The sequence below is a fragment of the Tiliqua scincoides genome, chromosome 1, assembly GCF_035046505.1.
Source record: "Tiliqua scincoides isolate rTilSci1 chromosome 1, rTilSci1.hap2, whole genome shotgun sequence".
Lineage (NCBI taxonomy): Eukaryota > Metazoa > Chordata > Lepidosauria > Squamata > Scincidae > Tiliqua > Tiliqua scincoides.
The window spans coordinates 63,490,927-63,518,386 of NC_089821.1; the positions used below are offsets into that span (position 1 = coordinate 63,490,927).

The following is a 27,460-nucleotide window of genomic DNA, read 5'->3' on the forward strand; positions in this document are numbered from 1 at the left end:
GCCGCGTATCTCCGATGGCGCCGCAGGAAGGAGCTGCAGCGGGGAAGGGGCAGCCCGAGGCCGGCGCTGGTTCCCCGCGGCTGTTCACCTGGGAGGAGGTGGCGCTGCGCAACGGCCAGGGACGCCCGGCTGCAGCCCGCTGGCTGGTGATCGACAGGAAGGTCTACGACGTCAGCCGCTTCCACAAGAAGCACCCCGGCGGGTCCCGAGTCATCTCCGGCTGCGCTGGCCAGGACGCCACGGTGAGCAGGGGCGCGCGTGTGGCCGGTGGTGGAGTTCTGATTTTGAAGTGGATGAGTTCGTCATGACACTCGTCCAGGCACATTTGCAGAGGACTGCAGCCCCCAGTGGAACCTTTGCTGCATGTTACTTTTCAGGCGATCCTTCGAAAAGGCAATCGGGTAGAACTGTTATATGCCCTTCAGCAAATTTCTCAGTTCGCCTCCTGCTGAGCCTGTTTTCAGCTCAGCTCCTTTGAAAAAAGCTTCAGCGGCTGCATCTTGGCCCTCCTGCTGATGATGTCACTGCCCTTTTGGAGAAGTCTGGAAGCTCCATTTTTACCTCCCCTGTGCTACATTTCTGTCTGCGTGACAGGTGGTGGGGGTGTTTGGAACATCTGTGGCAGACCATGAAAACTTTGAAGCATTCAGCCTTATGACCCCGAAAAAAAGCTTCTTTGCATTGGGGGGTGGGAAGCAAAGGTGTATCCATTAAATCCTCTGGGATCATATTTACTTTACTGCAACGAAATCTGGATTCTTAAGAACATAAAACAGCCCCACTGGATCAGGCCATAGGCCCATCTAGTCCAGCTTCCTGTATCTCACAGCAGCCCACCAAATGCCCCAAGGAGCACACCAGATAACAAGAGACCTCATCCTGGTGCTCTCCCTTGCATCTGGCCTTCTGACATAGAAGCTCTCCCTTGCATCTGGCCTTGTATCCATCTCCCTCCCTCCCTCCCTCCCCCCCCCCCACACACATACACAGACACACACACATGGTCCTTCATATCTGTTGGGGGTAGACCTGGTATCTATTACTTCACTTATCCGGGAGGACCCTCACCCCTCCACACCTATTAGAGTACCTTTTTTTAGTTGTAATGATGGCAGCACATGTGTTTCTTGTTGAAACTGCTTAAACTAAAGAGTGCAGGCAAGTGGTCTGCACTCTAGAAGGAGACTAACAATGTTAATCTGCTTCCTGTTGATGTTTTTCAATGTCAGTAAGTGTAAAGTCATGCACATTGGGGCAAAAAAATGAAAAATTCACATATGTGACAGATCAGAAGAGAGATCTTGGGGTGCTGATGGACAGCTCAATGAAAGTGTCAACCCAATGTGCGGTGGCAGTAAAGAAGGCCAATTCTATGCTTGGGATCATTAGAAAAGGTATTGAGAACAAAACTAAGCTAATATTATAATACCATTGTACAAATCTATGGTAAGGCCACACCTGGTGTATTGTGTCCAGTTCTGGTTGCCATATCTCAAAAAGGATATAGTGGAAATGGAAAAGGTGCAATAGAGAGCGACTAAGATGATTACTGGGCCGGGGCACCTTCCTTATGAGGAAAGGCATTTGGGCCTCTTCAGCATGGAAAAGAGGCACCTGAGGGAAGATATGCGTAGGAAGGATAGAGTGGATAGAGAGATCCTCTTTACACTCTCACACAACACCAGAACCAGGGGACATCCACTAAAGTTGAGTGTTGGGTTAGTTAGGACAGGTAAAAGAAAGTATTTCTTTATTCAGCATGTGGTTGGTCTGTGGGACTCCTTGCCACAGGATGTGGTGATGGCATCTGGCCTAGATGCCTTTAAAAGGGGATTGGACAAATTTCTAGAGAATAATCCATCACAGGTTACAAGCCATGATGTGTATGCGCAACCTCCTGATTTTAGAAATGGCTACGTCAGAATGCCAGATGCAAGGGAGATCTGGTGTGCTTCCCTGGGGCATTTGGTGGGTGCTGTGAGATACAGGAAGCTGGACTAGATGGGCCCATGGCCTGATCCAGTGGGGCTGTTCTTACGTTGTTGGTCTCCCTCTAGCACAGGGGTGCCCAAACCCCGGCCCTGGGGCCACTTGTGGCCCCCCAAGGCCTCTCAATGCGGCCCTCAGGGAGCCCCCAGTCTCCAATGAGCCTCTGGCCCTCCAGAGATTTGTTGGAGCCCGCACTGGCCTGATGCAACTGCTCTTAGTGTGAGGGCAACTGTTTGACCTCTTGAATGAGCTGTGGGATGAGGGCTTCCTCCACTGCTTACTGTTTCACGTCTGTGACGCAACAGCAGCAGCAAAGGAAAGGCCAGCCTTGCTTTGTGCACGGCCTTTTATAGGCCTTGAGCTCTTTCAAGACCTTCATTCATTCATATAAGTTCATCGTTAATATATTCATTTATGTAAACTTATGTAAATTTATTCAAATTTTAAATGTAAATTAATTCTTTTTTCCCCTCTCGCATGAGCTGTGGGATGAGGGCTTCCTCCACTGCTTGCTGTTTCACTCTGTGATGCAGTAGTGGCAGCAAAGGAAAGGCCAGTCTTGCTTTGTGCAAGGCCTTTTACAGGCTTTGAGCTATTTCAAGACATTCATTCATTCATATAAGTTCATCTTTAATATAGTCATTTATGTAATCTTATGTAAATTTATTCAAATTTTAAATGTAAATTGATTTTTTTCTTTTCCTGACACAGTGTCAGAGAGATGATGTGGCCTTCCTGCCAAAATCTTTGGACACCCCTGATATAGGCTAATGGGTTCTGAGCTGTCTGTGACAAATAAGGAGCAAGATCTTGGGGTGCTGGTGGACAATCCTGTTCTTGTATAGTGAGAGAGGAAGAAAACATTCTTTCCATCCACTCTCTCCATCACATGCATTATTTTATGGGTGTCACTCAAGTCCCTACTTACTGTATATGCCTACAAGACAAGACATTTTTGCCAATAAACCAAGCTTAGGTCATCACCTAACCTTATCTCCGAGGTCGCTCAGGGGTCAGGGCTTTTCCTCAAAGTTCTTCAAGGTTAATCTCCAAGGCAGCTCTCCAGGGCAAAGCTTCAACCAAAGTTAACCTTTTGTTCTCTTGCTAAAGGCTTCCTTTTATATCAAGCAAGCATCATTCCATTTTGTAAATGCTGCTGCAGTCTGGTTTTTTAAGCACCAGGATGTAATCTTCATTTCCATTTGAAACGAAGTCCCAGGCTACAGTTCAGTGCACCATTACTTAAAAATAACACCCAAGCAATGGGTCTACTTCTGAGTAAATACAGTTGCACTATGTGTAGCTGCTCCAACCCTCTGATGATTTTGGTTGCCCTCTTTTGCGCCTCTTGCAGCTCTGCAATACCTTTCTTGAGGTGTATCAATCAGAACCAGACACAGTATCCCAAGTGTGAATGCACCATAGATTTAAACAGTGGCAATGTAATATTAGCAGATTTGTCCCTGAGCAGGACTTGTGCTGGGGGGGAGAGAGCAGGGAAGGAGGGAGGTGGGACCCTCGCTCTACACAGAGGCTCTTAATCCACTGCCGACCTTTTGGTTGGCGGTGTATCGAGTAGCCCCATTGTGCGGCTACTCTTTTTACCTAGGGAAAGGGGACTAAAGCCCCCTTCTCCCGAGGAGCCGCCGGCAGCTGCCCAGAGTGCGTAGGATGGGGCGGCAGCCATTTTTGGCGCAGCTTCAGCCCCACTCCCCAGGCAGCTCAGGATTGGGCTGTCAGTCCAGGAAAACCAGACCAGTTTTAGAATGTAATCTAAAAGCCACTGTGCAACACCATGACACAGGCAACTGCCCTAGACTGATACCCCACCCCCAAGCAGCAATACCTTTGTAGTAATTAGCATGTTCCACAGTAGAAGAAATAGCAGCCTCCCCCCAGCCAGTACAAGCAGAAATCTCTCCCAGCCCTCCCTGTAGCTGCTCTCGACCAGCCCTGCTCTCCGTGTGCTCTGGATGGGGGCAGGGTGACCAGATGTCATAACTTCCAAGGAGCCCCAAGGACCCTGTTTTACTCACTCTGTGCACATGTGCTCTCTCTCCCCCCATCCCTGCCAGAAGCGCCAAGCCCTCTTCCCTCCTGTGTGCGAAAATGACACTGCACAAAGGGCTTCAACTTGCCCCCAACTGATGCCGGAATAGAGCTCAGCAACAGCCTCCAGAACCCTGCACAGGGCAGGTCATGCTTGCTGCGGCTGAGCTCCCAGGAAAAAGATGGAGGGCAGTGGAACACATTCAGTTCAGGCTCCTGCCTTCCGCTTCTCCCATGTCATGTGACTATCAGGGGAAGGATCCCTATGATTGGCTCCTAGGCTGAGTTTCTAAGCAACAGCAGCCGGAGCTGACTGGGGGAGGCTGCCTTCAAGGAGGGGCTGAGCAGTCAGGGTACAGAAGTCAAAATAGAGGACATTCAATCAAGATTGGAGGACAAGAGGTCCAGTAAAAATGCTGGGGTGGGGTCAAAGCCCCCCTGCCCCCCCCAGCTACAGCCTTGGGAGGCAGCTGCTGAAGTCTCCTCTGGATAAGGGACAATCATTCCTTTACCCAGGGGTAAGCCTCAGCAGCATGTGGGGTCTACTCAAACCTTTGCTAGCTAAATAGCAGGCAAATGTCCACATGTATCTGTGCCATGGATTCCGCTGCTGCTGCTGAACCCAGCTGCTTCCTGGACCAAACCTGCCCATCCCCCATCCTGTTACCACCCACCCATCCCTGTTCTCCCCTCCTCTCCCCCACTCCTGTCTCTCCCACTGACGTATCTGCTTTTGGTGGGTGGCAGGAGAGCCAATAATGCTGGTGGGAAGGTGCAGGCCTTCCCGCCAGTTTCCCTAGCAGCGCACTGTGTAGCACACTGCTGGAGCACCTCTTATAAGTGGCGCTGACTGCTTTACTGCTATGGTTTCTGCCCCTCAGCTGGACTCTAAGCAAGTGTGAGAAAGATGGGGTGAGAAGGAGCCACTTCATGAAAGTACTGGGAACCCTCTAGCGGCAGTGGGGGGAGTGCAGCTTGGGGTGCAATAAGCCAGTCATTTTGGTGTCACTCCTCCTGTGGTGTCACCCAGTGCAGTTGTCACTCCCCTAATTACACTTCTGGAGCAGCTCAGCATTTCTCCAAGCAGCTGCTGCTGCTTCTTGCTGTTGTTTGTTTTTTTCTGATGTCTTCACAGCAGCACCTGCTTCAAAGCCCCAACGTAGCCCATTCGTAAGTCGGATGTCTGTAACTCGGGAACCTCTTTGTTTTTCCTTTAGGATGCTTTCACAGCATTTCACCTTGACAAAACTTTGGTGAGGAAGTACATGAAATCACTTCTGATTGGAGAACTGGCTCCTCATGAGCCCAGCTTTGAGCACAGCAAGAATGTAAGTTTGTCTTCCAATCCACAAGTGGAATTAACAAGGGTGGTGGCAGCTCTAGGCAAAAGACAAACTTGGGGTGCAATCCAGAGAGCACCCTTGGCTGGCGCAAGTCCCTTGTGCCAGCCGAAGGGTGTTGCAAAAGTGCTGTATCTGCAACGACTCTGGAGGAGGGAGGCCAGTCCAAGCCCCACTGGGCCAGCGTGAACCCAAACCGGCCAAGTCAAACTGGTGCAGGCATCTGGGAGGGGACAGGCAGAGGCATTTCGGGAAGGGGGTGGGGACAACAGGTAAATGGGGGGTGGAGTCAGGATCAGGTACTTGTGCCAGATCCTAACCCTGATCCAGGTGGCCCAGAGCAGGTCCAGGCTGCTTGGATTTGCAGCACCTCTTGAGGCAGCACAGATCTGAGTAGACCATGGTATAGAAAAGAAAATCAAAGCTAAAAGACAAAATGGGGGATTTTCACATAACGCTTGAGGTGGTACAGATCTGAGTAGACCTATTGGGGCTGCTGTGGCTTTGTCCAGGGTAAGAGTAATGAATTCCCCTTACCCTGGGCTGAACTGCAATTGGTCCCAACCCTGCTCTTGATGGGGGGCAGGCCTGCTGGCATGCCTGCTCCCAGGCAAGTTTGGATTGGGCTCTCAGTGTTTCTTAATAGCAAAATTACTTGCAACCTACATCACACTGTACCAGGGAATTGTTGCTGTCAGCAAAGCAGGAATGAGTTGTATAGCATCCATGAGTTTTCAAATGTCAGAATGGTCTAGGAATCTCAAGTTCTATGAATCCTACCTAGGAGACGGGAACATATTACAATCCTTCTTTTGGCAAAAATGCCCACACACCACCATGAAGACCAGTCTAGACAGTGGCACGTGCGTGACATAACTGCTCTGATTTCTAAGGCAAGTATGCTCCCACGCTTGGAGCAAAGTGAGATGCAAATTTGGATCTCTCCACAGAAATTGCTAGTAGAGGACTTCCGGGAACTGCGGTCCACTGTGGAGAAGCTGGGACTCCTGAAGCCAAATCATCTCTTCTTCTTCCTGCTTTTTCTGCATATCCTACTACTAGAAGCTGCTGGCTGGTTTGTCTTGTGGTACTTTGGGATCTCTGTAAATACTTTCCTGATTTCTATAGTGCTGCTTACCCTTGCCCAGGTAATTTTGTTCAATCAATTGCTTATGCTCATATTTATTTAGGGGCAGCTACAATCTTTCTATTGTATTCTGTTGAGGAGTATCTTTCAACAAGCCTAGCAGAAAAAGAAAACCTAACAGAAGCCTAGCAGACACAGAACTCCACTAGAAACAGACGTATTTGGTTCACTGAGACAATTATATGGGTATTCAGCAGGGGTAAACAATGAACCCCATGAGGCAAAGTGTAGTTCTACAACTTAAATGCATTTTTTCCATATGGTGGCTCTTGAGGAATAGTGGGACAGATGAGTAGGTAATGGAATAACATTATAGAAACAATTGTCTCTTCTAGGAACGTAGTTGGATAAATTCAGAAGATAGAGCTATATAAGCATATTTGCTATATGTATGTGCCCATGGTCAGTATGCTACTGGAAACCAGGAACTGAGGGAAAACGAGGAATAGTACCTTTGCTGTCATGCCCTGCTTGGGGACCTTGTTAGGGCATTTGGTCCTGATGACAGGAAAATCCTCTGGACTAGGTGAAGCTTTGTTCTGATCCAGCATGATAATTCCTATGGCAGATTCCATCCCCGAGTTTCAAGCTATTGAGAATGCACAGGCTGTATTAGTCTTTGGATTGAGAAAGGAAGGGCATGATCCTGACCCCATTTGTTGGAACCTAATAACAGGCTCCTCCCTTCTGACCTGCCCTTTTTCCACTTTAGTGCCAGACAAATTGGCTAGAGCATGATTTGGGGCACCTTTCGGTCTTCAGCAGTCCAAAATGGAACCACATTGTTCATGAGTTTGTGATGTGCCATCTGAAGGTAAGTGCATTACTCTGGGTATGTTCTGAAGCTTTGGTCAAAAGTGAGAGTGGAATATAGTACAGAATATTGAAAAAGGTTCAGTAAGGGGCTTATGGGCCATTTTCTTTCAATGAACTTGTGGCAAACATGGAGCTTTGCTAGTAAGAAGAGCACTGAAGCCTGAGTTCTCAGCTTTCTTCTTTATTAATAGGGGGTATCAGCCAACTGGTGGATACGTCACCATTCCCAGCATCATTCCAAACCAAATTGTTTCCTGAAGGATCCAGATCTTGCATTACATCCCATCCCTCTTTCCGTAGGGGAAATTCCATCTATGGAGGTAACCAGCAATTATTATTCCAGAACTGCTTGGGTGACATGCCAAGGCGTTCAGGGTTTCATGAGGGAGACTGCCTTTGTGGCCTTGGCAAACAATCTCTGTCTAGATGCAGACATAAGGAATTGAACTGAACCATTATTCTGAAATATCTCAGCAGTGGTAGACCACCATGCCATTCTGGACTGCCTGAGGCAGTTGGGGATTGGGTTCTGCTCCTATTTGAAGGGTCAATATTGGACAGTAGCAGTGGAGACTGTTGCTGTATGACATGGGTGCTGCTCTGTGGGCACCTTTATCCTTTCTTCACAGTACTAGTACTTGGGTATAGTTCAAACACATTGAGAGACAGTCAATTCAGGAAAGACAAAAGAAAGTACTGAATTATTTAAAAGAACTTGCTGTTGCAAGATATGGTGGTGGCCACTGACTATTGAGAACAGGGCTGGCCGATTCATGCACCAATTTATGATGTGGCTTGCATCGGTAGCAGATTGCAAGGGATATGAGGGGACAGCAGATTTAGTCTGTCTTGGTCTGTTTATTATTATTATTAACAGAATTTATATACTGCTTTTCAACTAAAAGTTCACAAAGCGGTTTACAGAGAAAAATCAAATAACTAAATGGCTCACTGCTGTCCCTTCCAACCTGCCACCACAGAATGAAATGATCTGCTTCTCACTCACTTGAGCAGAAGCAGATCATTCCCCGTCTTACTATACTTCTTGGGTGCTGCCATGAAACTCAAAAAGGCAGGACTTCTGGCTTCATTTACAGGGACAGAGTGAGAGTTTGTGCTGTCCTGGTAGTCCCACACTTCTGGTTTCAGAGCAGCACTTGTGGAGCATGCTACGGTTTTAGTGGGATTTTTTGTAGAACAGAGGAGGCAGATCCAAGATAACATCACGTCGTGTTTTAGCTCATAATACCCCTGATCAAGAAGATAGCTTTAGAAGGGGATAAGACAAATCTAAGGAAGATAATGACGAAACCCTATCCTTGATTGGCCTGTGGGGTGCAATGGTGCTGACACAGTCTCTGCTGCCTCCTGCAGATACCTGGGAACACGTGGTAAATGGGAACGGTGTGGTAAATGAAATTCTTACTTACCTCGCCTGCCATGCCATAGTCATGAATGGGTCTGTTCAGATCTGTGCCAGCTCTTTGACTGGGCAAGACTGAGTGAATCCAAGGGCCACATGGGGAGCATAAGATATCAGTGGCACCATTGCTGGCAATAACTGCCCCTTGCCCTCCCCAACATGCCTCCAGGCAACCCTGATACCCACCATGATCTTCCTCCTCCTTGCGCACAGCACACCTCCTGCACCAAATCACCTCCTCCAGCAGTGGCTCGGTGCTTCAGTGGCACATGCACATGGTCACAAGCCTTTCACTCTGGCAGCCCTACTTCTTGTGTTTTCTTTGCAGCCACTGCCCTGACAAAATAGGCTTTCATGGATGGAACTCTCATTCCATAAGCAAAGGTTTCTTACAGCTGAGCTGTTAATATGTCAATGACTACCAGCTGCCATATGGAAATGGAACCTCAGGTTTAGGAGCATTTACTTTTTAATAACAAAGAGATGGTGTGCTCTCTTCTCCCTCCTCTGAACAAGGACACCCCAAAGGCATCAGGCCGGCAACTGTTGGAAATGGGATGCTAGTGTAAGTAGACCCAGGGGCTGATCCAGCAGGGTCATGATCCTGTGTTCTTAAGATTAAATTTGTGCACAATTGGGGTCTCTACATTGCTACTGTTTCAGTTCACTCTGTTAGATCAGTTATTTGCTTCATGTTACACACCTTGTAGATTTTCTATTGGTTTCTTCTTGTGAAGAAACTTACTCCATACTAAGAGTTGGAAAACAGTCCTTTTACTTAGACGCTGTGAGAGAACAGGCTCCATACCTGCACTTGCTGGGGTGAAGGGCTGGAGGGGTGTTGAGAAGTCCGATTTGGCAAGGTCAGCCTCACGTGGCTACAGATCTTTGAAGGAATTCTGAGGTAATGTAGATTCACCTGGAAGTATTGCTCTAAAAGTGTACAGGGATTCCTTGATAGAGGTGTCTGAGTCTCCTGCTATACTTGCTGAACTTGCTTTCTCTCACCTACCACAATCTTCACCATCTCTGCCCTTCATATTCCATCAAGAGAAGGACTCCAACAGGTGTTCAGAGTTTCTTCATCACAGTTTTTTGAAATAACAATATTACATGAAGTGGATTCCAAATACAGTGGGCCCTCCCTGTCTGCAGACTCAGCATCCACGGATTTGAGCATCTACGGATGCCAAGCCTGCACCACAAGAGGGCCTCAGGAGGCCTCCTGGGAAGCCTTTTTTGTGCTAATAACTTCCTGTCACATAGGGAGGTGTTCTGAGGTGTGGGGAGGTTGCTCATGACCTCCAGTGTGCTGGGCTCAGTCTCGTATCAGTTTTGCAGCACTCCCCTGCTGTAGATTTCATTATCCATGGATTCCAGTATCTGTGGGGGGTCCTGGAACAGATTCCCATGAATACCAAGAGCCCACAGTATACTAACCCAATCTGACAATGAGGGTAAGGAGTAAATACCATTTTTTTTAAAAAAAACCCATTGGCAACATGTTCTTGTCTATGGTTGTGGAACAAGTGGCAATGTATTGGTTTATCAAGAAAGCGTATGTGACAGGCTGCAATCTGCTGCCATGGAAAGTGACATGTGGCTTTGATGGCTAACCATGTTTCATAATGGGGATCAGATGAAGTACATTCATGGAGATGCATCTCGGACAACACATCAGTCATAAGAACATAAGAACAGCCCCACTGGATCAGGCCATAGGCCCATCTAGTCCAGCTTCCTGTGTCTCACAGCGGCCTACCAAATGCCCCAGGGAGCACACCAGATAACAAGAGACCTCATCCTGGTGCTCTCCCCTACATCTGGCATTCTGACTTAACCCATTCCTAAAATCAGGAGGTTGCGCATACACATCATGGCTTGTACCCCATAATGGATTTTTCCTCCAGAAACTCGTCCAATCCCCTTTTAAAGGCGTCTAGGCTAGACGCTAGCACCACATCCTGTGGCAAGGAGTTCCACAGACCGACCACGCGCTGAGTAAAGAAATATTTTCTTTTGTCTGTCCTAACCCGCCCAACACTCAATTTTAGTGGATGTCCCCTGGTTCTGGTATTATGTGAAAGTGTAAAGAGCATCTCCCTATCCACTCTGTCCATCCCCTGCATAATTTTGTATGTCTCAATCATGTCCCCCCTCAAGCGTCTCTTTTCTAGGCTGAAGAGGCCCAAACGCCGTAGCCTTTCCTCATAAGGAAGGTGCCCCAGTCCCGTAATCATCTTAGTCGCTCTCTTTTGCACCTTTTCCATTTCCACTATGTCTTTTTTGAGATGCGGCGACCAGAACTGGACACAATACTCCAGGTGTGGCCTTACCATAGATTTGTACAACGGCATTATAATACTAACCGTTACTTAATCACTTAATGATGGTTTGTTATTTTTTTCCTGACCTTCTCTGGACTTTCTTTCTTTGTAGCTGGGGAGGCAGAAGAAGAAGTACATGCCTTACAATCATCAGCACCAGTACTTTTCCTTCAGTAAGTATCTCCACTTTCCCCTTGTGTCCCTTTTATCCATATTGACCAACAGCCAGCAGCTGTTTTTCAGTTGCCAGTCAATCCTCCCTTGCTCACAACAAAGTCCTTCACCTCATGTAAAAGCCCTGCTAATATCCCTGGTCTTTCTCCAATCCACCTTCTTTAAGTGGTAAATCTTTTGCAGATTTGTTGTGTTCATGTACTGAAGGCCCACACTGCAGTAGCCTTCCTAAAGTTGTGTAGTTCTGGGTCTGGTTAGTGCCTAGATGGGAGAACTCTTGTTGTCCCTGCACATGCTACCTTGAATTATGTTGAGGAAAGGTAGGATGTAAGGATCATTAATAATAATCTCATGATAGTTGTCATGCAAAAGGCGTGCCAAACCCCCTTTTGTCACTTGGTAACATAACCGTGGCCAATTTTTTTTAGCAACTGGACTTGCCAGGTTTGCACTTGGTCCCCATCAAACCACACTGACACATTAGGATTTCTTCTAAAGAATTTTTCTATTAACTTTACAACAGTGAAGTAAGTATTAATGTATATTCTACAGGTTTGCTGCTCAATAGGGTGTTCCAGATGGTCTGCAGGGAATGCTTCTCCTATACATCAGCCCTCCCCAATCATCTGCTCAGCAGCTTTCCTTCAGAGCCATTGCCTGTCTCCCCCACATTCTTGAACCTCAGCCCTTCTCAAGCATCTGCTCAGAAGCTTTTTCCTCAGAGCAACCGTCTCTGTCCCCCACATTCTTTTCCAACCGCCTCTTTTAACTCTTCTCTCCCAACATTCCAATTGCCATTCCCCCACCCAAAATTCTCCTTTCTTAGAATGTCTCCCTGCTTCTCTCATCCCTTTCCTGCTTCCTGGATGCACAAGATCAATGTTATTCCCCACCATCTCCTGTTGCCACAGTGGACAATGCAACATGAACCCGATTGCCCCAAAACATTATTTCACCTAATTATTATAGGAAAGTGGCACAAGACTTTTAGGATCAAAATATAAAAATCCAATAATTTGAGGAGAGAAAGGGCTGGGAGAACACTCCCTACTTTATTTCAGTTTTGGTGTGATTTTAAGCAGGGGAGGTTCATTCCTACTTTTAAAAAGACTGATTAATGACTCTGTCCTTTTGTTTCCTTCTACAGCATTGCCACCAGTTGTTGTGCTAATATTTCAAGCTTATTCATTGTATTACATATTCAAGCAAAAGCTTTGGAGGGTAAGTGCACCTATCCTTTCCAAACAATAATATGCTGACATTTCCTAGTAGCCTTTTGAGAATGTCACATGTCTGAATGGTAGGAACATTATAGCCTATTTTGAGGAAAAGATGCACAAGCCAACTTTGACACAAAGATGATGGTGCTAAGAACAGCAGAATAGCCCTGGGATTTGTGAAATAGTGTAACTTGTGTTTTGGACTGCAAGTGGTCAGTGTAAAGCAAAACAGAAGCAGCAGTAGAAAGAGTGAGATCTTCAGCACTGGCTTTAGGTCAAATTGGGCTCCAGATCTGGAGGGGCTCTGCACCTGTAGCCACAGCTGGCACTTCATGCCGTAGCGGACACTCTGGAATGGAATCATCGCCCGCCTCCCACAAGCCTGCCCCTGGGTCCAATTGACTTGAAATCCGCCTCCCCCCTGGAAGCAGTTGGCAGTGATGCTTCTGCAGGTGCCACTCATCCTGGTGAGGAGGGGGGCCTGTGGGCATGGGGGGCCTGCAGAAATGTTTTGTATTGGCCTCCGCAGCTCCTGCTTAAGTTATCTGTACTGTCCTAGAAAGAGTATCCCAGAACTGCATTTTTACTTTATCAGGTCCTCTTGCAACAAGTTCTGAAGGTCTGTCTAAGTTAGATGGAGCCCTTATTGAAAAGCTTGGTCCATACCAAATTGGGTCAGGGGCACACAGGCAAAATGGACTAGTGTCTCTTTTTTAACATTAGAAGAATTATGTGCTGGCGGGAGAGGGAGGGAGAGAGAGAGAGAGAGCACAGCAGAGACATTGTTGCAGAGTAAAGTGAACTGTATGGTATTGGGCCCAATCTTTAGGAAGTGCTAGATGAGCACTTCAGCTGCTTCTCCGAGTCAAAAGGGATATACTTAGCCAATAAATTTTTTTAAAAACTTTAATTTTTCTGCTATATAGATCTAAAATTTTTGAAAGGGACAGTGAAGGAAATGGCAATGGTGTAAAACTGATGTTGGTTCCTGTGCTGGTGCTCCTCTTAATGCTGTGTCCTTTAGGGTATCATGGACACTACTGAATCCCACAACCCTCACTCACACGCAGACCACAAAAGACCTTTCAGTGCATTACCTGGGGAGAAGGGAATGGGATCTCATTTCCCCAGCAAGAAAACATTGTGGGTTGGCTGCTGAGAGAATGCAGTTTTGCTGCAGTAGTATTGCTCATTTGGGGGGGAGGTATGTGGAATGGATGTCCTTCAAGTACTGAATTTCCACTGCACATTTTAGCATTTTATGATGAATGTCAGGAAAAGCCCTGAGAACCATCTCACATGACCCAGTGTGAATGTTCAGTCTGTGCTGTGAGAAGAAATTGCGTTGTGATAAATCAGTCCTTTATCACACATACCTCTGGTTAGTTTCTGATGAACTAACTGTAAGTTTCACATGCAGTTCCTTTTCATGAGCTTTCTGAAACTTTGGTGCACTGCTTGGAGGAAAGGTACTTCATGCACAGACTAGATCAATGGCTTCTGTTAATGCACAAAACAAAATAGACTTCAGTAGCACAAACTGGACCTTATTATTTAGGCCAAATCTCTATGGGAACTTCTCATGCATTAGGCTTGATGGTTTAGCATTAATCCAAAATTAGCGGAAGATCTCCACCACCACACCACTCTATCACCCCACTACAGTAGATGGATATGGGGTGTGTAACCTGTGCCAACTCTGAACCTGCTAGGAATACAGATAATGCTCTGTGGTGCAGTAGGGCATGGAACAAATGCAGGACCTGGATGGTTTCAAAGAGTCTGTCAAATCCATGCGTGATGCACTACATCTCTGGGTTGGGGAAATCCTTCAAAGAGTTTAAGTTTGAAATTTCCACTGTGTTGCTTGCACATGATAAGATACGTGTGAATAATGTTCATTCGAACTTTAAATGTGTGACTGCTTGGAGAGGGGAAAGTGCTACAATGACATTACTTTATCTATTAGATTTATTTATTTTTTAGATTTATATACCACTTTTCAAAACACCCAAAGTGGTGTACAACAGAGAAAACACCTAAGATAAAACATTAAAATAAATTGTTAAAATAAAACCATTAAAACAATTTAAAACATAACAATAAAAGAGCAGATTAAAATGTCAGCAGCATAAAAGTGTATAAGTGATCCCTAAGAAGTGCCTCCCTCCCGAAAGGCCAGGCTAGAGCGAAAGGTCTTCAAACTCTGCCGGAAACCATATACTGTAGAAGCTACCCTCAGATGTTCTAGCAACTGATTCCAGAGGCATGGTGCCACAACCGAGAGGTCCTACAGCTCACTGCCATCCCCCTGGCTTCAGATGGCGCAGGTACCCTAAGAAGGGCCCTCTCTGATGACCACAGGGGAGGTGCAGGAATATATGGGGAAGACGGTCCTTGAGATACCCCAGTCCTATGCTGTATAGGGCTTTAAAGGTCATCACCAACACCTTGAATCGGACTTGGAAAGGAATGGGCAGCCAGTGTAGCCAACAGAGCAATGGCATAGCGGATTCTGCAGGCCAAACCCCAGTGACCAACTGGGCTGCCGCATTCTGCACCAACTGCAAATTCCGAACCATTTTTAGGTGGTGTCCCATATAGACTGCTACATTACAGTAGTCTAACCAAGGTGTCACTAGGGCATGGACCACCAGCCAGATCTGACGGACACAAGTATAACTTCAGCCAGCACACCAGCCGAAGCTGGGCAAAAGCTCCCCTGGCCACAGATACTACCTGAGCATCCAGGGACAGCAGCATATCCAGGAGGACTCACAGGCTGCAGACTGTTCTTTCAAAGGAAGTGCTACCCCATCCACAGCTAGTTGTAGATCTAATACCTGTGTACTTACTTTCTAGATCAGGAGGACTTCTGTCTTGTCCAGATTTAATTTCAGTTTATTAGACCTCATCCAGGCTGCTTCCAGACAGTGCCCCAGCACTTCAACAGTCCCCTTGGAACTTGGTGGAAAAGAGAGATAGAGCTAGGTGTCATCTGCAAATTGGTGGCACCCAACTCCAAATCTTCGGTGACCTCCCCCAGCAGCTTCAAGTAGATGTTAAACAATATGGGGGACAAGATAGATCCCTGAGGCACCCTGCAATTTAGTGGCCAGGGAGCCAAAAGGTGTCCCCCAGTCTCTCCGGCTGGGTCCACTTCTGTAAGGAAGGAGCAGAACCACTGCAAAACAGTGCCTCCAACTTCCAACCTGGTCAGCCTGTCCAGAAGGATACTATGGTCGATGGTGTTGAAGGCCGCTGAGAGGTCCAGCAATACCAATAGGGACACATTCCCCCTGTCTAATCCCTGGTGCAGGTCATCAGTCAAGATGACCAAGGCCGTCTCCGTCCCATGTCCCGACCCAAAAGCAAACTGGAAGAGATCCAGATAATCCGCTTCTTCCAGAATTCCCTGGAGCTGAGACACCACCACCTGCTCAATCAACTTACCCAAAAATGGGAGGTTGCACACAGGTCGGAAATTGTCCAAGACCATTGGGTCTAGGGAGAATCTTTTTAGAAGAGGGTGAATTACCACCGCCTTTAAGACGGCAACCCCTCCCTGAGAGATGAATTAACTATCTTCTCCACCCAGTCTGCTAACGCACTCAGAACGTAACAGCAGAACGTAACAACCACGCTGGGCAAGGGTCAAGAGGTCTCACACTCCGGAGTTTTCTGTGCACATCCTCAGGCTGTATACACTGAAAAAATCCCAAATAAATAACTGGCAAGACAGATCTGAGCAACCGTATTCACAAATCTGAGCGACTGTATTCACAAAATGTGTTGCAAAAGCGTCACAGTGGGCATGAGGAGAATCTACCCGACTTGCAACAAGCCCTAAACAATACAGGTCCGTTCCGCTGGATGACGTTCTGCTGCAGTCATGGCTGCCAAGAAGAAATCATTCTTTGCCACCATCACCACCACAGAATAGGCATTAAGTTGTAATTTTGCCTGGATTTGGTCAGATTCGTCCCAAGTCTTTCTCCAGCGCCACTCTAGACATCTGTTGAGCCGTTTCATCACCCTAAGGTCCTCAATAAACCAAGGAGTTCTACAACCCAGTCGAGGTCGCATTAGTACAACGTCATCCACTGCTGTGACCATTTTCTCATTCCAGAGGTCAACCAGAGCAGTGGGTGAGTCACTGGCCTTAGTAGCAGGGAAATCCCCCAAAGCTCTCAGGAAACCATCCGGATCCATCAGTCTTCGGGGGCAGACCATACTGCTAGGTCCTTCTACCTTAAGAGGAATAGGTGCTGCCGTTAGACTACTCTTTACTAGGTAATAATCTGTCCGTGACAAAAATCTCCGAAACCCAAATCTCCTCTGCCATTAAGGGGGCCCTCCCTTTGCCCAGCAGTGAAAATGAGGTCCAATGTGTGCCCAGTCATGTATGTTGGGGCCTCCACTAGTTGGGCAAGGCACATACCTGACATAGTAGCCAGGAAGTCCTGAGCTGGATAATCAGCTGGGGGAATTCCAGCACCAAAGCCAAGACCACCCCGGCCAGCTCAGAAGGAATCTGCTGTACAGCTAAGAGATTGATACTCCGTCCTTTACAACCTCCTCAGTACCACGCTCAGGCACTCAACCCCCACACACTGCTGGAAAGGATTACATAGTAAGGGAAGTAGACTCCCAGTAGAACAAAGTGACACCACCACCCCATCCCTGCTGCCATGGCTACTTCTGTACACAGACACCTGGTGAGCACAGCTGGGTGAGATTAACATCCCCCAGCCTCAGCCAACCAGGTTTCTGTGATACAAGCCAGGTCAGCGCCCTCCTCCACAATCAGCTCATGGATGAGGATGGTTTTGTTGTTTACCAACCTGGCATTCAACAGCAGTAGCTTCAGGCCTGCAGTGCTGCCACTAAGGCTACCAAGGGCCCCAAGGGAGAAGGAAATTATAAAATAACTATTTTATCTATTACTTTTCTTTTTCCACAGGAAATAGCATGGATTGTGGCATATTTTGTCAGATTCTTTGTGTCATTTGTACCCTTCTTTGGAGTGACGGGTGCTCTGGGATATCTTCTCCTGATCAAGTAATGTTCATATTTTGCTACTCTTTTGAGTTTCCCCTGGTCCTTCATCATTATGACTAATGAATCTTTCTCTTTTCTGATTTGGCAATTAGCCCTTCCCACCCCACCAGAGACTACCTTTTAGACCCCTTCTCTTCTCCATCCCTGAGGGCTGGCCCACATATGCTCGTCACATGACAACAGCACTAAGCAATTCCATGATTGAATTACCACTGTAGATCTAACACTGCAGGCTGAACTTCCACAACTGGTCTGGTCCATCCAAATGCAGCACTGCTCAATGGAGCAACTGCTGCAGGTCATCAAGTGTCATGAGAGCAAGGACAGGGAAACCATGTGGTGTCCATGAGTGTGTGAACCTGCCTGCAGTCATGGTTTTGTCTCTTAAATAATACTTCTTGTTTTCTCTTTAATTTTTTTCTGGGTATCAAATCTGCACAGATTACTCAACTGTTTTGAGCAGGGAAATAATAGTGTCTGCTGGACACCTGCTGAATCAGACAGTGGGGCATTAGACCAGCTTTTCTTAGACTATGGGTCGGGACACACTAGGTGGGTCATGAGCCAATAGCAGGTGTGTCACATAGCACCTAACTCAGCCACCATTGAAAATAACTGAAAATACAGGGTACTGAGCTGCTGGGCAGGGTGGGCTCCCCATGGGAGAGAGGCATGGTGCTTTTCCCTGAATAGGTGGGAGGATTGGATGCTGGAAAGGAGGAAGGACTGTGAGGTTGGAGGAGATTTCAAGTCTGTGCTCTTTGATTTCCCAGCTGGAAAGTCTGAATTTCAAGCTATGCAAAATAACAGCACAATTGTTCTATGTAATTGGACCTTTGAACATAAGAACATAAAAACAGCCCCACTGGATCAGGCCATAGGCCCATCTAGTCCAGCTTCCTGTATCTCACAGCGGCCCACCAAATGCCCCAGGGAGCACACCAGATAAAGTGATGGCGGATCATGGCTTTGGCGGATCATGGCTTAGGTTTGAAGTCTAAATTGATAATGTCACTTCCAGTCATGATGTCACTTCCAGGTTAGTGACATCACTTTCTGTGGGTCCTGACAGATGGTCTTTCTGAAAAGTGGGTCCTGTTGCTAAAAAGTCTTAGAAGCACTGCGTTAGACTTTACTGGCATTTAAAATCTGTCACAACTGATTTGTATCATTTCTATCCTGACGTTCTTTTGTCATGAAACCCATGGCAGTGTATATAGGATTCCCAGCCTGTTAACCATCCAAGCACTGATCAGGTGGCTTGGCTTCAGCAAGGGTGCTGAATCATGCCTTCTCCCATCATGCCCCAGAACTAGTTTACTATCAAACTAAGATTAGATCAATGAACTGGTCCATCTTCAGCTAGTGGGCTAGATGGGAATGTTGGTGTCCTTTTTATCTCCACTGAGTCTTATGCACCCTGACTTGTTTTTCTTTTCTGCAGAATTACAGACAGTATCATATTTATATGGATAAGTCAATCAAGCCACATTCCTATGCTTATTGATTATGATAAGAACCTGGACTGGTTCTCTACCCAGGTAATGTAGTCCTTTTCATTCCATTCCAGAAACTCCGAATATGAATGAGACAGAACTGATTCATACATGCTCGCAGTACTGTAATATCAAATTTCAACCTTTCCTGAGTGAATCAGATCTGACACACAGGGGGACCTTTCACACATTCATCTGCCAGTTCCTTAATGCTGAATATGCAAGAACAGAAAAGTCAAGTGAGGGGCATGGAGTGGTGGGGAGGTAGTGAATCCTGCTGGATGTTAAAATCTGAATGAGATGGGCCAAATGTGTAGATCCAAAGAGATGGCCAGTTTTGAGATTCTGGATAGAACCTTGCATGAACACCAGGAGTAGGATGTGCGTTGTTTTCCTACTTTGACCCTTTACATACGTAATCTTTTTGAATAGCCCACATTAGATGTGCAGGACAAATACATGCTATTCACATTTTAGGGTAGTAGCACTGGTCCACCAGTGAGACAACAGAAAGACAGATAGGAAGGATCCCATTTCCCAGCATCCCCTTTTCACCAAGAACAATTTAGGAAAAGAGAGGTATGCAGTTTCCACACTCTAGTGACCTCATTCAATCTCAGGAATGAGACAGTTGGGAGGAAGAGCTGAAAATAAACACTGCACAAATGGCAAATTAGACATGATTTTACAATTCAGTTTTGTCTTTCTGAATTGTGAAAAGTTGCCATTTTGTTTTTGTAATTTGAGGGGCACAGTTGTTCACGTTGTTCAGTTTTTTCCTTAAGCTGTTAGGATCAATTTTTAGTCAACAGAATGAAATTCTAATATTGAAAATCAACTTAATACATGGAATCCTTTTTTTTTAAACCCTTCAAATTCAATAGCTTCCATAACCAGGAATGTTAACAAAAAATGAATAATGAAAAAATTGATTAGAATTTTGCAATCACTTTTGAATTAGAAGGATTTGCCTTAGACATTCCTCCACCCCCTCCCAGAGATAATTTCAGCTGTATTTGCTTGATGGAGCATCTGTGGAGTCACACCTGACTTTCTCTCTTTTCTCCCACTAGCTTCAGTCAACATGTAACGTGCACCAATCTCTTTTCAATGACTGGCTAACAGGACACCTGAATTTTCAGATTGAACACCAGTGAGTTTGAATTTGGGGAGTGGGGAGGATTGCCAAAGGCATTATTGTGGAATTTTCCTATGCGATGGGCAGGTGTTCTGGTGAAGCACAATGCCCTAGCCTACCGGAGTTGTGAAAATGGAACATTGGCACAAAGTGTGAAATCCCCAAATTCATCCCCACCAATTTCTCTGAATTTTTTCTGTGGAAAGCAGAGAGCTGAAACTTTTTTACTGAACTGGTTTCAGAGTGTTAGGATCACCCCATTTTATGCCCCAAAAGGGCAAAGATAATTATTTTAGGGAAACTGAGGTACTGTAATCGTTTACAAGGTATTCCCCCTCCTGTAATTAAAAATGAAACTTGGGCACAGTTTTTATGATAAAGACTAGACTTTGGAATCCTCTTTGTTTGCAGCACTTCAGTTACAGGTGAAAACCTGTACTCAGCTGTCACTACAATCCTATGCCTTTCTACTCCTCAGTAAGTTCCATTCTCTTCAGTGGGGTAACTCCCAGGAAAGTGTGCATCGGATTGCAGCCTGAGGAACCTACTGTTGTGCAAATGCAACTAATCTAGGAAAAGGAGTCAAATTCACCACATTCAGTCATATTTTTCACAGTTCATTGCTTCCTCTTTTTGGGGGGAGGAGGGTTATTTGGTTGGTTGTGCTAGTTATTAGCCACATATACCACTGTGCAACATATAAGCACAACTTCATAGTTTGAGGAGTTGCCTTGAGACTAGCCTCAGTAAAAATCTGTTTCTTACCTCCATTGTTATGTAAAGAGATTAGCTAAATGACTGAGAGCCTAATCCTGAGCTCCACCTGCCAGCTTACCGCCTGCGCACACTTTCAAAAGTGTGCCGTAAGGCACATTTGTGAACTCTAACTCCAGGCAAGTGCCCATGGTAGCCCAGTGCTGGCCGGCGCTGGGCTAGCACCATACAGGTGCCCAGCCTCCGCATCTTGGCGGTTGTATAGATCGCCAAGCAGCAGAGAGGAAAGCGGAAGCAGGGGGAGGTGTCCCGGGGAGGGGGGAGGCGAGGAGAGGGCAGGGAGAAGCAGGGACAGGGAGGCGGGGAGAGGGCGAAGGGAGGTGTGTTGGGAGGGAGTGGGGAGAGGTGGAGGCGGGACTGGTGGAACAATGCTCCATCAGATCCTGGGCCTTTGCGTCAGGCTCGGCGCCTAACATGAAGGCTCTTACCTCACTGTCGACCTTTTGGTTGGTGGTGAATCGAATAGCCCTATTGCGGGGCTAGTCCCTTTACCCGGGGGAAGGGGACGAACGTCCCCTTCTCCTGAGGTGCCGTCCACGGCTGCCATGAGCGTGCAGGATGCGGTGGCAGCTATTTTCAGTGCTTCCACAGCTGCGCACCCTGGGAGCTCAGGATTGGGCTCTGAAACTGCACTCCTGTCCATACTCACCTGGAAGTAAGCTCCATTGACTATAATGGAACTTGCTTCTGAATAGACAAGTATTGGATTGGACTCAACCATTGAGAGCCAACAGGTTTTTTTAAACTGTGTGTTTTTACTACTTTTTCCTAGCAACATTTATAGGGTATCCAAAGGTCATGGAGCACTCCCCCCTTGACACTTATTTTACTAAAAGTCTTCTGTCTCCAGGTCCTCAGGAGTTTGTTTTTTTTGTTTGTTTTACTTAAGAACATAAGAACAGCCCCACTGGATCAGGCCATAGGCCCATCTAGTTCAACTTCCTGTATCTCATAGCGGCCCACCAAATGCCCCAGGGAGCACACCAGATAACAAGAGACCTCATCCTGGTGCCCTCCCTTGCATCTGGCATTCTGACATAGCCCATTTCTAAAATCAGGAGGTTGCGCATACACATCATGGCTTGTACCCCATAATGGATTTTTCCTCCAGAAACTTGTCCAATCCCCTTTTAAAGGCATCTAGGCTAGACGCCAGCACCACATCCTGTGGCAAGGAGTTCCACAAACCGACCACACGCTGAATAAAGAAATATTTTCTTTTGTCTGTCCTAACCCGCCCAACACTCAATTTTAGTGGATGTCCCCTGGTTCTGGTATTATGTGAGAGTGTAAAGAGCATCTCCCTATCCACTCTGTCCATCCCCTGCATAATTTTGTATGTCTCAATCATGTCCCCCCTCAGGCGTCTCTTTTCTAGGCTGAAGAGGCCCAAACGCCGTAGCCTTTCCTCATAAGGAAGGTGCCCCAGCCCCGTAATCAGCTTAGTCGCTCTCTTTTGCACCTTTTCCATTTCCACTATGTCTTTTTTGAGATGCAGTGACCAGAACTGGACACAATACTCCAGGTGTGGCCTTTACCATAGATTTGTACAACGGCATTATAATACTAGCCGTTTTGTTCTCAATACCCTTCCTAATGATCCCAAGCATAGAATTGACCTTCTTCACTGCTGCCCCACATTGGGTCGACGCTTTCATCGACCTGTCCACCACCACCCCAAGATCTCTCTCCTGATCTGTCACAGACAGCTCAGAACCCATCAGCCTATATCTAAAGTTTTGATTTTTTTGCCCCAATGTGCATGACTTTACACTTACTGACACTGAAGCGCATCTGCCATTTTGCTGCCCATTCTGCCAGTCTGGAGAGATCCTTCTGGAGCTCCTCCCAATCACTTCTGGTCTTCACCACTCGGAAAAGTTTGGTGTCGTCCGCAAACTTAGCCACTTCACTGCTCAACCCTGTCTCCAGGTCATTTATGAAGAGGTTGAAAAGCACCGGTCCCAGGACAGATCCTTGGGGCACACCGCTTTTCACCTCTCTCCATTCTGAAAATTGCCCATTGACACCCATTCTCTGCTTCCTGGCCTCCAACCAGTTCTCAGTCCATGAGAGGACCTGTCCTCTAATTCCCTGACTGTGGAGTTTTTTCAGTAGCCTTTGGTGAGGGACCGTGTCAAACGCCTTCTGAAAGTCCAGATATATAATGTCCACGGGTTCTCCCGCATTCACATGCCTGTTGACCTTTTCAAAGATTTCTATAAGGTTCGTGAGGCAAGACTTACCCTTACAGAAGCCATGCTGACTCTCCCTCAGCAAGGCCTGTTCGTCTATGTGTTTTGAGATCCTATCTTTGATGAGGCATTCCACCATCTTACCCGGTATAGATGTTAGGCTGACTGGCCTATAGTTTCCCGGGTCCCCCCCCTCTTTCCTTTTTAAAAATAGGCGTGACATTTGCTATCCTCCAATCTTCTGGCACCATGGCCGTTTTGAGAGACAAGATGCATACCTTACTCAAGAGGTCTGCAACTTCATTCTTCAATTCCTTAATAACTCTTGGGTGGATGCCATCAGGGCCCGCTGACTTATTGATCTTTAATTTATCAATGAGGTCTGAAACGTCTTCTCTTTTAACCTCTATCTGACTTAACTCCTCGGTCAGGAGGGGTCGTTCGGGCAGCGGTATCTGCCCAAGGTCTTCTGCCGTGAAGACAGATGCAAAGAACTCATTTAATTTCTCTGCCATCTCTAAGTCTCCTTTTATCTCCCCTTTCCCTCCCTCACCATCCAGAGGGCCAACCGCTTCTCTGGCGGGTTTCCTGCTTCTAACATATTTGAAGAAGCTTTTATTATTCCCCTTAATGTTGCTGTCCATGCGTTCCTCATAGTCTCGCTTGGCCTCCCGTATCACCTTCTTACATTTCCTTTGCCACAGTTTATGTTCCTTTTTTACTCTCTTCATTAGGGCAAGACTTCCATTTACGGAAGGAAGCTTCCTTGCCCTTCACAGCCTCTCTAACTTGGCTGGTTAGCCATGCGGGCACCCTCCTGGATTTAGTGGAACCCTTCTTTCTTTGCAGTATACACCTCTGCTGGGCCTCTATTACTGTTGTTTTAAGCAGCCTCCATGCACTCTGGAGAGATTGGACTCTTTTTACCCTCCCTTTCAACCTCCTTCTAACCAGCCTCCTCATTTGGGGGAAGTCTGCCCATCGGAAGTCAAGGGTTTTTGTTAGAGATTTGCCTGGTATTCTTCCCAGCATGTTTTCGTGCTTGCTGGCTGGCTTGTTTGTTTTAAGGTATAGCTAGATCTGGGGTAGGCCTGAAAAACACCTCAGCTGCTGTTTTAGCAGCTAGCTCTACTTGAAATAAAGTGTTGTCTTTCCAGGGTATTCAAAAAAGGTCAAGGATCACCCCCTGAAGCCATGCTCTGCAAATCCTGCAACTGCTAGGCCTGTGTGCTCAGTAAAATAATGATTTTTAAGATTTTCTTGGGTAAGGTCAACTTCTGTGTATGATTTACATATGAATGTATAGTCAACACCTTGAACAGTACTACAAATAAACTTGTATCTTACATCCAGTGTTGCTCATTTGCAGCATTTCTCCTTCAGGTATCTAGAAACACCTTGAATTTTTTTCTGCAGGCATTTACCTCATTTTGCAAGTTCCCAGAACATGTTGCAAAAGTGCACCTTTGGCAGTGGTGCAGAATCATATCCTTGGTGGAATATGGCATTTATTAAGGAGAAAAGGGACCTGACATTCCTTTCTTTTTTCCCTTTCTGTTTCCATTCAGCCTATTCCCTACGATGCCTCGACACAACTACTGGAAGGTGACCCCTTTGGTCAAGTCCATGTGTGCCAAACATGGTATTGAGTATCAGTCAAAGACCCTGTTTACTGGCTTTGCAGATATACTTCGGTAGGTATCGGCTGATAAGCTATATCAGGGTAGGGAGAGATGCTGACGCAGAAAAGCATGTAGGACTTGGGGGAGGCAAACGAGGGCAAAAGATGATAAATGCAGTTAGCTATCCTTCCATTTCTGCTGTAAAGGACAAGGCAGGAAAAGGCAGATAAGATGTTCCCTCTTCCTTGGATTTGCATTTGTGAGTATGCAAACTGCACCTGATCAGATTTGGGAGAATCTATGCAGAGGCCACAAAAGAAGTCTTGTGTATGAACATAAGCAAGTGATTGCTCAAATGTACAGCATAAAGTGAAACATTTCGCATGAAGATTGTTCTCTAGAAAATGTTGGGTAGCCCAATTCTTTAGCATTCCACCTGCGCTGGTGCTGAAACGCAACCATAAAGCGTGCTCTGTCAGCATGTGCTGCTGGAGCACTGGCAGGAAGGCCAGAGACTTTCCCATGCATATCATCAGAGTGCCGCCCGTGTGCCTGAACAGGTAAGCCAGCACTAAAGGGGGTGGGGGAACGGCAGAAAGGGGCAGGGAGGGGGCAGAACTGGGTAGAGGGGATGCATGGGAGCAGGGGGCTGCAGGAGGGGTTGGATCCAGCCCATTGCAGAGCAGTGGGCTTATTCAGGGGTAAAGGGATTTAAATCCCTTTTTCAGCATGCCTGCACCAGTGGGGAGGGGAAGAGTAGAATTGGGCTCCAAGTCTACCTTCAGAACATTATTGTTGTTGATTAGCATATGTACAGAGGTCCATGGTTTGTGAATTGAGGTTGTGGACTGATTGTTATCTGAAATTTTAAAGGTGTGAAGTGTCTGGAAAGAGAAGTTATGTTCAAAGATAGTTGATGATAAGAGTACTGCTCTAAATTCACTGCTTGTCCCTGAGCTGAATCAGAAATGAATCTATCAAATATATGTTCTGTGTTTTCTCTTCTCTCATTACAATTAATCAGGCTGGTTTTTTCCCCCCACTGGTATTTGCAGATCCTTGAAGGTTTATGGGGAAATCTGGTTCAAAGCCTATCATCAGGAACAAGAAGCATGTACCCTGAGCCGAGAGTGATCATCATGAACATGCAGCACATGAAACTAAAGGACACAAGAATATCAATTGGAATATGAAATCTGAGCTTACTCAGCTGCGCTATGACTATGGAGACAATAAGTCTACCTTTACTGTTTTCCCTTTACTGGGGCTTGCACACTGTATTATTATAATAACATTATTTATTAATATTTCATAGCAAGACTACTGGGAATGTGTTTTAACTGAAAAGGAGGCTTTGCCACTGGAATAGCTTCTTTCTACTAACTATTCTTTTATGTAGAAATGAATAAAAATGCTCTGTTATTTTGGGTATTAAAAAAACTATAATACATTTTGTTCATAATATGCAACCAAAAACTAGAGAGATCCGTTTGTGAGATATGATAAGGTTATGCCTCTTGACACTTGCAATTTTGGTGGGTTTTGTCCAAACTGTATGGCAGGTTCAAGGATTGTACTGTGCCATTAAAGTTTCAGTTCTACGCACATGTAGATGTGCCTGGGAGTAAGGCCCATTGAACTCAATAGGACTTACTTCTGAGCAGATAGGAATAGGCTTGTGGTTTAAGGCCTCAAACCTCATAATGATTGGATATAGGGAACCAATTTTATAGGCAATTAAAATTCACACATTAGTTTGATATTTGCATTGATTTCAAATGACAGAAATCCAGCAAATCCCTTGCTGTTTGAAATGAAAAGTAGGCTTACAGCCCAATCTGATCTCAGTAGATGCTATGCTACAGTGTGGTATGTTCTAGCACAGGGGTGTCCAAAGTTTTTGGCAGGAGGGCCACATCCCCTCTTTGACACTGTGTTAGGGGCCAGGGGGGAAAAAGAATTAATTTACATTTAAAATTTGAATAAATGTACATAAGTTTACATAAATGAATATATTAAAGATGAACTTATATGAATGAATGAAGGTCTTGCGATAGCTTAAGGCCTATAAAAGGCCTTGCACAAAGCAAGGCTGGCCTTTCCTTTGCTGCGAAACAGCAAGCAGTGGAGGGAGCCCTCATCCAACAGCTCATGCGAGAGGTCAGACAGTCGCCCTCACACTGAGATCAGTTGCGTCGGGCCAGAGCAGGCTCCAACAAATCTCCAGAGGGCCAGAGGCTCATTAGAGACTAGGGGCTCCCTGAGGGCCACATTGAGTGGCCTTGAGGGCCGCAAGTAGCCCCAGGGCCAGAGTTTGGGCACCCCTGCTCTAGCACCACAGACAAGCACAATGAGACTGAGCACAGTTGCTGGTGGCCACACACATAGGCTAAGGGCAAGGCTTCTGACTACCACTGAATAAGGTAAGAGGTGGTGGGAGGGACAGGGGAGGGAGTGGAAGGATCAGGGGTGTTTCTGAGTGGGGTGTGGAGGCAGGAGAAGGTGACAATGCTGCACACCATATCCTATCTCCTCCGTTTCAAATTTCCCCGGCCGTTTCCTCTTTTCAGACCTATGCCACCTAAAGAGGTGGCATATACCAAGGAGATCCATTGCCGCTCTTCCAACCAACCAGGAGGTAAGTACAAATATTTCTACTTGCTTGGGGTCTCTCCGACCCCCCCCCACC

At 46.4% G+C, this 27,460-nt stretch overlaps 1 protein-coding gene across 3 annotated transcripts; it reads left to right on the forward strand.

The window, feature by feature from the left end:
• LOC136636260 (acyl-CoA (8-3)-desaturase-like) lies at positions 1-26,221 on the forward strand. 3 transcript variants are annotated; one of them, XM_066611233.1, is made up of 12 exons: positions 1-242; positions 5,256-5,366; positions 6,329-6,526; positions 7,238-7,339; positions 7,533-7,661; positions 11,204-11,264; positions 12,413-12,486; positions 17,449-17,546; positions 18,991-19,087; positions 20,116-20,195; positions 24,718-24,843; positions 25,827-26,221. In XM_066611233.1, exons 1-12 carry the CDS (start codon positions 15-17, stop codon positions 25,903-25,905), a joined length of 1,383 nt encoding a protein of 460 aa, XP_066467330.1. In that variant the 5' UTR covers positions 1-14; the 3' UTR covers positions 25,906-26,221. The 3 variants fall into 3 exon arrangements, with proteins under 3 accessions (XP_066467330.1, XP_066467331.1, XP_066467332.1); XM_066611234.1 differs by lacking the exon at positions 7,533-7,661; XM_066611235.1 differs by lacking the exon at positions 20,116-20,195 and having other exon boundaries at positions 25,827-25,915.
• The last annotated feature ends 1,239 nt before the right edge of the window (positions 26,222-27,460 follow it).

Bases quoted from the DNA above. Each gene is read 5' to 3' on its own strand.
- LOC136636260 (XM_066611233.1), top strand. From the start codon at position 15: ATGGCGCCGCAGGAAGGAGCTGCAGCGGGGAAGGGGCAGCCCGAGGCC. The intron at 11,265-12,412 runs GTAAGTATCTCC...TTCCTTCTACAG, and splicing joins GCACCAGTACTTTTCCTTCA to CATTGCCACCAGTTGTTGTG. The intron at 19,088-20,115 runs GTAATGTAGTCC...TTCTCCCACTAG, and splicing joins TGGACTGGTTCTCTACCCAG to CTTCAGTCAACATGTAACGT.